Source organism: Rutilus rutilus (genome assembly GCF_951802725.1).
Source record: "Rutilus rutilus genome assembly, chromosome: 6".
NCBI classification, from domain to species: Eukaryota; Metazoa; Chordata; class Actinopteri; order Cypriniformes; family Leuciscidae; genus Rutilus; species Rutilus rutilus.
Genome location: NC_140214.1, coordinates 3,837,267 through 3,854,011, shown reverse-complemented (window position 1 = coordinate 3,854,011; position 16,745 = coordinate 3,837,267). Strand labels below are relative to the sequence as shown.

Below are 16,745 nucleotides of genomic sequence, written 5' to 3'. Positions count from 1 at the left end.
CTTGACATAAGATAGATGCATGCTTGCATAGAGAGTAATGAGATAGCGAATGATCATGTGGGTGTTTTGAGGCAAGAAGAAAAGTGAATCCTCCTAGAAAAACCAGCTGAATCTACTTTTTATTTTGCAGTTTGGAAGTATAGTAGCTGGTCCAAGCTGGTTTATGTGGGAAACTAGTCAGACGACCAGCAATAAAGCAGCCAATTACAAGTTTAACCACTTAAACCCTATAAAGGATACTGTCTCATATATGATACACACGTTTCTAAGGCCTCTAAATGATCATCGTGATCAAATCGTTGTGAAAAACCTGTTGCACACAATCTACTACATGTCGTCTGATTGATAGTTTAGCCTTTTATAGCAAGTAAAAGCCTTTTAGTATGATTGTAATAGCGTCCACCTTCAGCTCGTGGATCACGTGTCTTTCTGCTGTGAAATCTGCACTGATTTTACTGATTAGGAATAACTTTTATATTGTTAGTAATATTTCAAGATGAACACTTACTGGACTGAAGCAAGTTTACTTGATTATCCATACTTATTTTTTTTGAAAAATCATGTTCAAATGTGAGTCTCAAATATGATCATCAGGTTTATTTGTTCATCTCTCAATCATCATTGTATTTCATTACATTATATCTTTTAAAACTACAGAGCTTTGATCATAAAACTAAGCATTTAAATATAAGCTTACTTATGGTTCAGATTACACGATTTTAGCCCGATTTTGGCATGATCCGTTTGACGTAAGGTGTCGTGGGGATTCGTAAACGACAACGGGCGTCAGGACGTGCTTCACGACATCACGATAATAAGACTAGCATGTTTAAATTTTTTTTCGGTCCTCCACGACAAGAGTGAGTGAGTGTGTGTGTGTGCGAGTGAGTGAGTGAGTGAGTGAGCGAGTGTGTGTGTGTGTGTGTGTGTGTGTGTGTGTGTGTATGTATGTGAGTGAGTGCGTGCGTGTGAGTGCGTGTGAATATGTGTGTGTGTGTGAGACGGCACGCGATGACTGGTCGGAAAGCAACGTGTAGTCTGACATGTTTCTTGTCCACGACGCGACAAGATTTTAGGAGTCAAAATTGTGTAACCTGACACACTGTGACTATCGTGAACAGACAAAAAAATCGTGTAATCTGAACCAGGCATTAGACATATTGGCAGATATAGAGTGACGACTGATAATTATATGCATTTTATGGCAGTAGTCTGATATACTGTTATTAAGATCTCATTCATTTACATTACAAGCACCATGCACATTTTTGCTAAATTTGGGCCTTGGATTATGAGCTCCATATTTGTACTATATCATCCAATATGAGCCAAAAAAGCCTCATGCATAAAAATAAATAAATAACAAAAACCAATATGCAAACTTATTTTTAGATTTATTTTTATTTTTTACAAAACATTTTGCCTAAATTTTCAATAACCTTGCATTTCAAAAAATTTGAAATTCAATTATTTCAATGATCACTTATTCCATATGTCAGGCTTTAAGCTGGTATGACCTAGTGATTAGTATATAGTCTATCTCTCCATAATAAACTACTGTTGTCAAATCTGATTTATATGCGAGGAGCCTTTGAATCGATCACCCGCTCTGATCCTCTTTCTCAAAGTGAACCGCACGTACCTGAGGGATGGATAAAGTGAAGCTGTCTCTCTCCTCCGGTCCAGCTCTCATCCTCCTGTCATGGTCCAGGCGCAGTTGAATCTCTCTGGTAGAAATTCCCGTCTCAGGCAGAGCCGGCTCACGAAACTGGAGCCCAGCAGAACACACAACACCAGTCTCAAAATCCCAGCACTTTCAAGAGAGACATCATCAAATCCATGCAAACATAAACACATCCGTGACATGCATCAAGGCAGAGGTATTTCAGTATCTCTTTCTAGATTGTCCAAATTGTTACTGTTGCATGGCTGGTTACGGAGGGAAATATGAAATTAGCTTTTATGTTTGTAGTATTGATAATTAAAAATATATTAGGACACTATTCTTACTGCAACGGTTTCCTTATAAACTCTCTGGTGTCAAATGCAAGAGAATTAATGTAGAGGCTCATAATGAATTCAGATTCATTTCTACAGTAAAGAAATACTAAATCTGTGCTTTGTGTGCTGCTGTTTGTTAGTTTCTAACAAATGTCTAAAAGGGGTCATGACATGACATTTTTTACTATTAAAACATCCTGCAAATTTAACAGCTTGAAACGTCCTCCTCATTATGAACAAAGCATTTATTTATTCAAGCTCCGAAAACAGCTCGTTTTGATTTTGAGAATCCGTGACGTCACATGGGTGAACACATTTGCATACGCCCGCCTCCAGAGCAAGACATCGACGCATAGTTATACATCATCGCACTATAAGCCCCGCCCACTGGCACTCGCCTACGCCGGATTTGAACGTCGCGTCTAAAGCAAATAGAGCCCATTATAATGACTGAGCTGGATACAGTAAACAGATGTGCGTTCACTTTACTCCACACTAGTACCAGTACTTCGGTACCAAGTCGGTACTGAAATGTTTTAAATGTGATGATACCAGCATTTCTGTAGTACGGTGCCCACTGCTTTCAGTCGCTTCCGTGTTTATCTAAGCGCATATCGGCGTAGCTGATATATACCACGATATAAATAGTGTCTGTGTATATTAAACCGCAAAAAGACTATTTAAATATTAACCCTGCATGTTCTGCTGGTCTCTGTGTGAATGAATGGCGCATTTAAACTGTATTTAAATAGGGAAAACGTGGAGGTTATAGCTTCATCTCTGTTTGGTCCCTAATGAATGAACTGGGCTAAGCTAAGTGCTATCAAAGTGTCGCCGCGCGCCAGAGCGATTGAGTGCACGCACTGAGACGAGAGAGGTATGTATCAACTCGTCTTAGTTAAGGGAATAACATAGTTTAATATGAAAAAACGGTGGAGTGTTCCTTTAAAGGGTTAGTTCACCCAAAAATGAAAATTCTGTCAGTAATTACTCACCCTCATGTTGTTCCAACCCCGTAAGACTTTTGTTCATCTTCGGAACACAAATTAAGATATTTTTGATGAAATCTGAGTGCTGGATCACTTCTCCATAGGCTGCTAGGTGGCCGAAACTTGCTGGCCCAGAAAAGTTATTAAAGAGATCGTTAATATAGTCCAAGTGACTACAGTGGCTCAATCTTAAGTATATCAAGCGACGAGAATACTTTTTGTGCGCAAAAACAAACAAAAGTAACGACTTTATTCCACGTTATATTTTATTCCATGTTATACGTCATCACGCATCACACACATGACCAGCGTCGGCCAATAATGACGTGTAACACAGACGCGCTGCGCAAAAACACTACGTGAACCAACTAGAGGCCCAGAGAGAAGGAAATGAATAGTGGAATAAAGTCGTTATTTTTGTTTGTTTTTGCACACAAAAAGTATTCTCGTCGCTTGATATACTTAAGATTGAACCACTGTAGTCACTTGGACTATATTAACGATCTCTTTAATAACTTTTCTAAAAAGTAAAGTAAAGTTTCGGCCACCTAGCAGCCTATGGAGAAGTGATCCAGCACTCAGATTTCATCAAAAATATCTTAATTTGTGTTCCGAAGATGAACGAAGCGGTTGGAACAACATGAGGGAGAGTAATTACTGACAGAATATTCATTTTTGGGTGAACTAACCCTTTAAGATAATAATAAATAAAAAAATCCATGTCATGACCCCTTTAATTGTAAGAGTGAAGATTCATATGCATAAATATAATGTAAAATAAGCATACGCTGCCTTCAAGTCACTGCATTAATGAGTAAGTGCATGGAAACTGAAACACCAGGTCATAATTACTAGTGAGAAACGCCTTTGTTTTTGAGCCCTGAATTCTGAGGATGAGTCAGTGAAAATATCATGGCAGAAGATAACTGGTCTTGGACAGACTTAGCTGATTTTTGAGGAAAAGTACTAGATTACACGTACGTGTACTGGCAGCTGAAAGCAAAAATCAAGTTGCATAACTAATGCACATCTTTTGTACTTTTAGTTTGTCTTAGTTTTTTTGCCTTTGTGAGTAGATGGAAAAAGTGAGAAAATATATACAATTACCTGCGTCCATTTGTTCCAGTCAAAATGACTAAAAAACTTAAAGTTAAGTTTTTAAAGTTAAAACTTAAACTAAAAAAAAGTTTCATTTCGAGCAGCAGCACATAAACCGAAGCTTAGACAACCATATAGACATACAACAAATTAAATGCACATACATATTAACCGATGACATGATTAACACGCATCCAGCCGTTGTTTTCATGTTACAAACAGTCACAGATCGAACAGACGTATGTATGCGTGAGAGGATGGTGAGTGTCGTAATTCATGACTTTAAATAAACAGCAGTGGTTGCGAGTGGAGTGAGAAGAAACCAAAAGAATCACAATGGTGTGAATTAAAATGATTCGAGTGAACGAACTGCTCTCGGCTGTCTGGTGTTTCGTTGAGTTGCATCAGATAAATCAGGGATGTTGTTTTTGATCTAATAACCTGGTGTAAAATAATTGGAAGTGATATTTTATGATGACTGGCTCTCTTCCATTCAGTTTTATTACATTAAGGATTTATTGCATTTTATTAAATTAAATAAAGATATACAAGCTGGGAATAATTGCTCTTCATTCTGAAATGTCTCTCTAAAACACACTCGGTTTCAAAACCCAGTGAGAAACGGCCTTGTTGCCTTCATAGAAAACATCATAAATATTCTCATAAGGGATCTGGAAAACACTATGGGCATCGTGTTAACAACAAAATATTAAAATAAGCATAAATATACCAAATATAGTCCATTTTAATTTGATATTATATTCTTATAAAATATTTTATTTGGAAATAAAATAATTATTGAATGCATAATCTAAAAATTATATATTTAATGCATTGTGGGATTGCATTTTTTTTTGTGTGTTAAGTTTAGGCATTGCAAACACACAAGGTTTCGAAACGGATCTAGAGACACAGTAGTAGTTCTGGTGGGAGAGACACAATGTTCACACACTGTTTCCTTTCTGCTCAAACACCAGTTCATGTCCATTTCAAATAATACAACTTTTATTTTGAAATCTGGAGCCGTGTTCATAAACACTTCAGGCCGAGGTTCAGATTTTTAGGATCTGGCATCTCTGACCACATTGAGGTCATTCTTGTTTCAGGATGGGAAAGCTTCATGGTAAAACCAGTGTGTGAACATTTCCTCTGTTTTGATGCGTACTACACATTTTCACAAGGAAAAGGCACTCCAGCACTCTCACTGGACCAAAACATCTCTCGCTGGACTGTTTCAATGTTAAAAAAGCAGATGAAAGCCTTGGTTATCTCCGGATGGCTTTGACAGATGTGGCTTTTCATGTGATCTTCTGGTGCTCTTCTGTCAATCAAAATGGTATGAAAGGTGGTAACACTTTATTTTACAGTGTCATTGTTAGATATGTTATATGTAATTACTGTATTAATTACTATAAATTATGCATAAGTACATGCAATTAACCCTAAACCAAACCCTCATCCTAATCCTAACCCTATAGTAAGTACATGTAGTTAATTAATTTTACTCAGTACTTAAATGTATAATTACACTGTAGTACTGACACCTTAAAATAAAGTGTAACCTGAAAGGTTTTGGGCACTTGCTATGTGAATTGTGAACACGCACGCACGCATGATTTGAAAAGGTGTATAAATAGTCACACTTGTGTTCCTCGTGGTCAAAAATGAGCGCATTGGAGATAAATGGGAAGCGAGTTTCCTCTAGTGGAAGCGTTTGGTACTGCGCCCAAACAGAATCTCACTGAGAGCAAATTTTTTGGAGATATCAACCGCAAACTTGAAACTCGACTTGTTTAGATTTAGGGCTTTGACTTTGCAGTTTTTGAGCAAAAACATGTTTTGGAAAAATAAATATTTCATAAAAAAAAATTTTTTTTGTATATAATAAACTTAAACTTCTATGCATTTTTTGAGTTCACTTTAAAATCACTTCAGCAATAATCTGCCAAGTGTCTTCTTTAAAAGAGACCAAACTGGAGTCTGTGCTCTGAGCATTCAAGATTTATGACCGTTTAAGTTGGAAATCAAATTTTTAGGTCAATGCTCAAACAGTGATTAAATGGATTATAAATACTGCATAAATATAATTTAGTACCAGAAAATGTGTTTTAAAAACATTTTCAAACTAAAATATTGTATATTCATTGAAATAAACAAATAAATAAATCAGTCATCGGTATATATATAATTTTAATTAATATTGACATCAATATTTATTTTCAATTAATTAAATTAATTAATGAATTAAACGCCAATTAAATTAATAACAATTACATACATTTTGGTTTAATAAAATAATATTATTGTCAATTTGTCTGCTTACTATTACACATGTCGATTTGTGCATGCAGAACACATGCCAATTATCTAAAACAATATAAATCTAAATAAAGGGATTTTCATAATATTCATAATGTTTGAGGAATATCGTGACATTCAGAGAAAACCGATGCATGTCGGAAAGTCACTTTTCTTGAAAATATCTCCCCATGTTATTGTTCCAGCGACGTCTGTATTTTCATCCAAAGATAACCAAAGGCTTTACAGAAAAGTGAATCTGTAATACCCCTTCACTTGGGTTGTTTTAACCCAACTTTGGGTCAAATAAGGACAAGCCCAAACGCTGGGTTAAAAATGTAATTAAAAAATGTTAACCCAACGGCTGGGTTTGTCCATGTTTGAGCATGCTCAGCATCTTGCTAATTACGCTGTCAGGTGTTTCAAGTCCACAGAGGCACTGCAAGGACATTTGGAAACGTATCTGGACTTTAAGTTCAGAGGCAGATGAACGAGGCACTGACCTCGGGTCTGAAACTGTGTGTTCTGGCGTATCTACTGAGTCCAGGGGTTCCCCTGGCTGTGGCTGACCCGTCCGTGCCACCGTGCCGGTCTAGACACCACTCCTGTGAGTGAGTGAAGGAGGGAGAGGAGGAGAGGAGACAGAGGGAGGTGCATGGGGATCGGTGAACGACAAACAGAATCCACACACACGAGACGAGAGAGAGTGGAGGGGGGGGGGACTGAAGGTGGGTTTAAGCAAAACTCAAAAGTGTGAAATGCAAGAAAGGGTGACACACATTGTTCGTAACTTCCAAAAATGATTATTATGAATTAAATAATAATGATTCAAAAAAAAAAAAAAAGAAAAAAAAAAAAAAGAAAGCTACAAGACGAAGAAAAGCGCAAAAAGAAAGACCAACTTAAAGATGATGGCGTAGGAGAGAGATGAGAAGAGAACGAGGATGAGGAGGAACAGAATCATGGGCTGAAACATCTGGGAACGGGATGAGGGATAAAGAGAGGAGAGGGGAAGGGCCAAGGGGGAAAAAAAGAATGCAAAACACTGGTTATGAAGCGCATGCGATGGGGATACATGAGTCTTACAACCAATAACCCAAAATGTGCAGTGACAGCAGGGACTCAACGCTAATGGTGTCGTGCCAAAGCCAAGCCTCCGTCAAAGCCCTGATCCTCAAACCGCTCCACCCAAGCCAAGAACTTTTGCGGGACTGTAAAATATTACTTAATTAATATTAATATTATGCTAATAATTAAAATAATCATTATAATTAAAATAAAAACATACATCAATTATTTAACTATATATATATATATTTTTTTTTTTCTAAATATTATTATTTTAATTATTAGCTTTACTAATATTAAGCTGATTATTAAAATGATAAAAAACACTATAGTTATATATATATATTTTTATATTTAACTATGTAACTTTTATTTTCAGTGTATTATTTTCAATTAATTACATTAATTAAAGTTAATTAAATATTGGATTTAATACAATAAATATATTATGATATACACAATTTTTTACATGATATACATGGTACTGTGTTGGGTCACATGATGTTGGATATATTAAAGGGATACTCCACTTTTTTCGGAAATAAGCTCATTTTACATCTCCCCCAGAGTTAAACAGTTGAGTTTTACCGTTTTAGAATCCATTCAGCCGAACTCCGGGTCTGACGGTACCACTTTTAGCATAGCTTAGCACAGATCATTGATTCTGATGAGTCCAGTAGCATTTCTTTCAAAATGACCAAAGAGTTTCAATATTTTTCCTATTTAAAACTTGACTCTTCTGTAGTTAAACCGTGTACTAAGATCGACGGAAAATGAAAAGTTGCGATTTTCTAAGCCTATATGACTAGGAACTACTCTCATTCCGGCGTAATAATCAAGGAACTGTGCGGCTGTACCATGAGTGCAGCAGGCGTAATGATATGACGCAGCGCCTGAAAATAGTCCCCAGCTCGGTAACTTCTTCCAACGTGACCGGGACTAAGTTTGTCTAACCTATTAGACCTATTTTCAGGCGCTGCGTCATATCATTACGCCTGCTGCACTCATGGTACAGCCGCACAGTTCCTTGATTATTACGCCGGAATGAGAGTAGTTCCTAGTCATATAGGCTTAGAAAATCGCAACTTTTCATTTTCCGTCGATCTTAGTACACGGTTTAACTACAGAAGAGTCAAGTTTTAAATAGGAAAAATATTGAAACTCTTTGGTCATTTTGAAAGAAATGCTACTGGACTCATCAGAATCAATGATCTGTGCTAAGCTATGCTAAAAGTGGTACCGTCAGACCCGGAGTTCGGCTGAATGGATTCTAAAACGGTAAAACTCAACTGTTTAACTCTGGGGGAGATGTAAAATGAGCATATTTCCGAAAAAAGTGGAGTATCCCTTTAAGCAAATAATTAAATTAATACATTTCTAAATATTATTATTTTAATTATTAGCTTTACTAATATTAAGCTGATCATTAAAATTATAAAAAAAAACACTATATAGTTATATATTTTTATATTTAACCATGTAACTTTTATTTTCAGTGTATTATTTTCAATAATTAACTACATTAATTAAAGTTAATTAAATATTGGATTTAATACAATAAATATATTATGATATACACAATTTTTTTACATGATATACATGGTAGGCTACTGTGTTGGGTCACATGATGTTGGATATATTAAGCAAATAATTAAATTAATACATTTCTAAATATTATTCTTTTAATTATTAGCTTTACTAATATTAAGCTGATCATTAAACTTATAAAAAACACTATATAGTTATAATTATTTTTTTACATATACAATATTAATACAATAAATATATTATGATATACACTATTTTTTACATGATATACATGGTACTGTGTTGGGTCACTTGATGTTGGATATATTAAGCAAATAATTAAATTAATACATTTCAAAATTTTATTATTTTAATTATTAGCTTTACTAATATTAAGCTGATCATTAAAATTATAAAAAAACACTATATAGTTATAATTTTTTATATTTAACCATGTAACTTTTATTTTCAGTGTATTATTTTCAATAATTAACTACATTAATTAAAGTTAATTAAATATTGGATTTAATACAATAAATATATTATGATATACACAATTTTTTTACATGATATACATGGTACTGTGTTGATGTTGGATATATTAAGCAAATAATTAAATTAATACATTTCTAAATATTATTATTTTAATTATTAGCTTTACTAATATTAAGCTGATCATTAAAATGATAAAAAACACTATATAATTATAATTTTTTAAAATATATATTTAACTATGTAACTTATTTTCAGTGTATTATTTTCAATAATTAACTACATTAATTAAAGTTAATTAAATACTGGATTTAATACAATAAATATATTATGATATACACCATTTTTTTTTATATGATACTGTGTTGGGTCACTTGATGTTCAATGTAAAGTCCCCATCCGGAAAGCAAAGCCATTCGAGAACCATAGTTATATACTACAGAAATTAAAATCACAGTTTTACTTCGGTATTAACAATTAGCTTGCTAAACTAACTTGGAAAGATTTTTATAGTTTTATATACAACTATTTTATAGTTGATAATATCCATACAAACTTATTATATTATACTATATAACTGCCACTGGTGTATTGATTAGATTATAACTCCTGATGAGCACTAACAGAATAACGCTATGGGCTTTTGGATGAGGGATAACAAACGGCTCCAGGACGGGTAGGATTGAATTTGGCATGACGGCAACATGTTGCTCACAGCGAAGCTCAGCCAATGCGATGGAAGCAGCTGAAGCTTTTAAACACACATCCTATAGGAGCTGTTCTCAGGTCTGTTGTGGGACATCAAACCATTCATAGGTGTGAGATGAACAGGCTGTGACTTCATGCTTGATGAAGAGTGTTTCTGTGGTTGGATTGAAGTGACGTGACCCAATGCAAATAACCGACGGGTTCCACCAATGAACATGAGCCAAATAAGTGAATTAACCAATCGGAGGGGAGCAATAGGAAAATGTTGGAATTCTAATTGGAATCTCATTCAGACACTCGGAATACGATAAACTACAAAAATATCAATAGACGTCAAACCCGTGGTTTTAAAGAAAAGGTTATTTGTTGGAAAATTGACTCATGTTATCATAAAGCAGTTTTTCAAAGCACAAAGCAGGGGGGAAAAAGCTGAAAGCAGTTCTATGGAGGTCAGCTTACTAAGACAATTTAGCATTTATGATACTTAAGCATGTGAAACTCATTCATTGAGACAAAAGACAGATCAGCTGCATTATTCCTGAGAATGAGCAAGTCACATAAATACAAAGAGACACAGACATTCAGTGTATTCAGGTTTACAATTCATACGGAGCCTCTGGAGGTTATTCCCAAAACAAAAAAACAAAACAAAAAACGCAGTGTAAGCACTTCTTATCTGCCATATCTTATATTTATGGCTGCATGCTCCACATATGTTGCATCAGCATTAACTGTGCAAATAAGAAAACTTAGATTTGCTCAAGACCAGTACCCCAGGTGATCGAAACACATGTTTTACTGCCATTTTAACTGATGTTAGTATGCATCATGCCACATCAACAGGGCCCAAAATTGACAAGTGCCAATAAATACAAATAAAAATAAGATTTAATTAGGGATGTAATTTTGGCCGATACCGATAACCGATAATTCTTTATATCTGAAAGCCGATAACCGATATATTGGCCGATAAATCTAAATCCAAATTTTTGTGTCATTTTTGAGAGCCTGATTACAAAAACAAAAGTCTCATCATTAAAAGTCATGTCCTGAGCACAGAATTATAATGTTCCCAATCAATATTTCAAGAAATTCAAAGCCATCATGGTGAACAGCGCGCATCTGAAGCGTCTTAGCAGAAGAAAATGATACAATATTTATTGGCTTTAAAGCTACACTGTGTAACTTTTTAAGTTGATTCTTAGTAGGGGTGGGCGATATCTCGATATTTAAAATATATTGAGATATTTTTTAAACACGATATGGATTTTGACATATCGTATATATCGATATATTGTTTATATTTATAAAAATTTTGTTATTTCAAATGTAGGCGCGTTGCGCGTGGCAAGCGCGCTCATAATGTAAGAGACGCCGGCGCGACCACAACATTGCCCAACATCAAATGGCAAACGTAATGCAAGCGGAACGAAACTGCTCGTTATTGTGTGGTTGAAGGATCGTTTATCAGTTTGGGCCAAAGCAGCGCGAGCCGATCGTGATCATGCGACACTGTTACTAGGCTACACAGCGCTAATGATCCAGTAAAGAAAGCATTTGAATTCGCCACAGAAGTAATAACATCGCTGCGAGATCTAGTGAGAAACATTCACATTTCTCTGTTATTAACGGATCAAACAGCGCGTGGAAACCAGGAAGAAACATTGTGCCATGAATGAACTATCCAGTGTCCACAGATCAGCAACATTCACCATGGATTTACTGTAGTAACACTAACTGCAACCATGGAAGTTTGGCAGGAATAGTAGTCGAACTGGAAGCCATGTTAATCTGGGAACAATACGGCCACCGTAGGAGTTAAAACGCCCTCGGAAATCACACAATGACTTAAGCTATTTGTGACAAATAAATATGCATGAAAAAAGCAGAATCAGTTCTCCTGCTATTGGCACAGTCAATTTTGGACCCCGCAAAATGTGATTGTGGGAATGAAGAGAGGGAAGGAACAGATGCAGGAGTTCATGGTGGTTACTGCTAGGAAAGGAGAGGTAAGGGTATCTTGGCTGAGCCGGGTGGCACTCAGTCATGTGTGGGTAAAGGAAATGTGCATTGCATTGTGGGATAGATTATTCCACGCAGTGTTCCCCATTGCACATTTTGACAAATACATCAGGTCATCTGGATAGTCCATGCACGCAGACAACTAATTTACATAAAAGTAGCACAGGTAATAAAGTGTCAATGCTGGTGAACGAGTGTTGTTCTGGACGTCTGGCAGACCTGTTCAACTGTAGGGGTGTAACGGTTCACGGTTCTGTATGCATCACGGTTTTAGGGTCGGGGTTTCGGTACGGTTTGAAAATTCATTAAAAATAAAGAAAATAAGAACAAACAGTTTAACTTCAAGCAACAGCACAAATAAAGGCAAAAGAGCAAAGATGCAAATGGTATAACCAGTGCTTTTCAGGTTTTTCAGGTATCTAGCAGTAGTTTTCCGGTACAGAAATTGAATAAATTAATCAAATGTAAAATAACATTGCATATTTCACTGTATAAATTAAAGATGAATCCTTATTAAAGTTGCAAAAGTCATTCAGTCAAGAGCAGTGAGTGATTTCCTTGTCTTTTGTTGTTTGATTAACGTTAAAAACAGACAGCAGGAATATTAGGCTGCTGTCACTTTAAGACAATGCACTGATTCAGTACACATGCTTTGTCTTTCTCGACTGCTTATGTTCACTTAAGACATAACAGATTATGTTTGCTAGGATGCTCACCAAGACGGACATGTTGACTTAATTTTTGTGTGAATTTGTCCGTTCAAGCGCAAGACTTGAAAGAGAACTCAATATTTGCGCGTTGTCCGAGACACGGCTTTCCGTTTCCACGATGCGCACATACAAATCTTCTCACAGCACGCTCAAGTTCCCATTTTTGTATTCTCGCTCTTGATTGTTTAAATTGGCAAGGCTTAAAATCAAGTGCGTTTAGTTTAAACACAGATAGCAACGTGTGCTGTTCAGGTCACGCCAGCGCTCGTGCGCGATCAACACCCGGGTGATGACGGCGTAAATGACTGGTCACATTCGAGCATACGAACAAAGTTTACACAGAGTGACTGTTTTGTCCACGTTTGATCATCGCTGTTGTAACGTATTGGGAAGCCAAATGTGTATCCATTGACAGAAACATACATTAGCCGAACTCTATCTGTCTTTTTTACGCATTGTTATTGTCAACAATACATTTTATATATATGGAAGCTTGTTTCCGCCACTGAATAATAAATAAATAATAATAATTGCGACTTTTTATCTCACAATTCTGACTTTTTTTCTCACAATTGCGAGATATAAAGACGCAATTCTGAGAAATAAAGTCACAATTGCGAGATATAAAGTCGCAATTCTGAGAAATAAAGTCGCAATTGGGAGATATAAAGTAAGAATTGCATGATATAAAGTCGCAATTGCGTGTTATAAAGTCAGAATTGTGAGATATAAACTATTCTGAGGTAAAAAAAACAAACAAAAAAAAAGTCTCACAATTGTGAGTTTATATCTCACAATTCTGAGAAAAGATGTCAGAATTGTGAGATATAAACTCGCAATTATGTGTTATAAAGTCAGAATTGCGTGATATAAAGTCTCAATTGCGAGGAAAAAAACACTGACACGCAATTGCGACTTTATTTCACGCAATTCTGACTTTATATCTCGCAATTGTGAGATAAAAAGTCGCGATTATCTTTTAAAATGTTTTATTCTGTGGCGGAAACAAGCTTCCATATATATATGCGTCGTCAGATTTGAGATTAACCGCAGTGCAAGTGTGTGCAGAACGGTACGGTTCGATTTTTATACCGAGAACCGTTACACCCCTATTCACCTGCCTACATTTAAGATGTATGTTATGCTGAGGTTATTAATCTAAAAGTGAATTTAAAAAAGCAAGCACCCGTCACAAACATCTCACCAACTCTGTCTTCTTTTGTGTCTCCTGTTGTTTTGCCGTCTCATTAATCTCAGAGCAGGTCTATCAGAACATTACTCTTCTCACAAAACTCCCATTAATCTTTCACATGGATCTTTTTCACACATAACTTGTAACAAATGATCAGACGTATCACTGATGTAAAACAAGGCAACTGGATAACCAGCTTTACAAGTCAAATACTCTGCCTACAGCTCCACACATCAAGCAAGTCTTTCCATTTCCCCTGATGAGTTTTGTCATGGGTAAGAGAACAGAGACAACTTATTTAGGGTTTTGCATGGATGCCTGCAGTCGTGGCTTGATGAAATCAAACTTTAGCAATAGGTAGTAGTGTTACCAGTGAAGGAAATGTATTCTTACTGTCTACATTCAATTGATGCATCCAGAGCATGACTTATAGAGTTATAAAGGAATAGGTCATCCATCATTATTTACGCACCCTCATGTCGTTCCAAAATTGTAGAATTTTCTTTCTTCTGAACAACACAGTCGATGATATTTTAAGATTTTTTTTAGTCAATGCAACTTTTAAAACTTTCAAGCTGTATAGGTGTCTATATGACTCAACTGCTATCACTTTGCATGATAAAAATATGCCTTTGTTGACTTTAAAACATTGGTTCAACTCATGCATATATAGACTACATCAAATACAGTGACACAAACCACAAATCATAGGAGTTAGAATACACCAGTCGCAATATGTGAATTAATTTGGACACTACCTTTACGTCTTTTTTAGAGCTTGAAAAATGTCGGTCCTATTGACTTTCATAATATGGACAAAAACAGCAGAAACATTCTTAAAATATCACCTTGAGTGTTTTGCAGAACGAAGAAAATTATGAGGCGTAAATGATGACAGAATTTTCACTATCCCTTAACATGTCTTTTTGCCTTACATATATATTGAGTTGACAAATCATGCCAGCCAAAGTTAGTTGAATAGCTTCCTTTGTGGTGCATTCAGGACTTTCAAGACTGGCAGTATATGGACATGAAGATGCAGAATCAATATAAAGGTGTATGCATTCTCAAAAAGGGACTTTCAAATGAGGAAGCAGCAAAGGAAAAAGGAAGTCGCCATGTCATGTGATTGCAAACACTGAAAAAAGATGAAGGGTCGGGTTACACATATCCTACCTGGAAGTCGGTCACCAGATCCCTTCCCAGTGTGCCGATGGGCGAGTCTCTTGACATGGAGGTAACGGTGGAAAGGAAGCTGCTAGATTCAGTGAGGTTGGGCATGGGGGAAAGGTCATCGACACGATCCCGTAGACCCTCCCCTAGGTGGTCCACTTTGTCCATGAATTGCTGGAGTTCTGTACGGAAAGCCCTCATGCGGGTGTTGACCGAATCCAGCACCTGAGAGTCGGGTTTCGATTCGGCAGAGTCTCCATCGCCCCTGAACTCTGAACCCTCCACAAGAAGATCCCCTCCGAGGACAACCAGATGACCTTCGCGGATCAGACTGTCCGTATCCGTGATGAGCCGGTCCACTGTTTTTCCAAGCCGTTCAGCTTCGCGCCTGACGTTGTTGAGCGTCTCTCGGTCTTCCCGTCTCCGCTGGGCCAACTCGGCCACTCCCAGCTCACCAGTATCTGAGGGTTTCTCGCCACTGGCGAATCCAGAGGTGGCCGTCTTCTCAAACAAGTCATCAGAGTCGCTCTCCCCGCCAACAGGACCCTCACGTTTAGGGTGGAGCAGCAGAAGCCTGGCAGTCTCGTCCTCATCCGTTTCCCTTCGCCCGGGATCACTATCCACATCAGGGCTACTGGTGCGTATTCCCAAGTGTGCTGCCAGGTCACAGCGCTGCATATTCGAGATTAGCACCCGGTTCTCGTACTGAAGCTTCATAACCTTCCCGCTTAGCTCGTTGACCTGGAGTCTTGCGGCTTTCAGCTCCTCCTGGAGTGTGGCGCCACTCCCTGCTCCCGAAAAACCATTACCTCCTCCGTTACCAGGTTTGATCGCACCAGCACTTCCACCCTCAGCTCCTTCGGACTCCCGGTCGGCTTGGCTAGGCCCGAATTTGAAGCGGTTGAGCTCGGATGTCAGTTGTTTGTTGTGGTCCTCAATCTCAGAAATGGAGCGACGCAGCAGCTCTGCCTCCTCTTCAACAAACTGCAAGTGCCGTCGCAATTCGCTTGCAGATTCCAGGGCATCGCCGCCATACGGTGAGGTAGGAACACTTGAGAAGGGTTCGCGCCCAAAGCAATCCCTCTCATATTGGCAGCGTAGGTCTTCGTTTTCCGCCCTGAGGCCACGGTTCTCAACCTCCAGCTCGACAATCTTCCTCCCCAGGATGTTGGCTTCCTCTTCAACCAGTTTGAGCCGTAACCGTAACTCGGCTTCCCGGGTGGTGTGAGGTCCTCCACCGGTCACCTCCGCCAGGGGCAAAGGGCTGTCCACATCGCCGTATACTGATTTATACTTCTGCAATTCCTGTTCCAGTTCATCCTTCTCACGGCCAATTTTTGCCATCTTTTTACGCATAAGGGCCGATTCCTCCTTGGCAAACTGTAGCTGACAGCGCAGATCTGCACTGTCCTCCTGAAAAGTAAGAAATATGTGAATGTACAAGGCAATACCAATCATTTCGAAACT

The 16,745-nt window shown here is 37.4% G+C and overlaps 1 protein-coding gene across 4 annotated transcripts in view; it reads right to left on the bottom strand.

The window, feature by feature from the left end:
- mtcl1 (microtubule crosslinking factor 1) overlaps positions 1–16,745 on the bottom strand; it is a 92,316-nt gene that overhangs the window by 27,745 nt on the left and 47,826 nt on the right. For 2 of the 4 annotated variants that reach the window (XM_084411885.1, XM_084411888.1), the window contains exons 5-7: positions 15,282–16,691; positions 6,890–6,991; positions 1,643–1,768 (exon numbers count right to left, since the gene is read on the bottom strand). In XM_084411885.1, the coding sequence (XP_084268011.1) occupies positions 1,643–1,768; positions 6,890–6,991; positions 15,282–16,691 (1,638 nt within the window). Of the gene's footprint in view, positions 1–1,642; positions 1,814–6,889; positions 6,992–15,281; positions 16,692–16,745 lie in introns of all 4 variants that reach the window. The other 2 variants (XM_084411886.1, XM_084411887.1) reach the window with 2 other exon arrangements.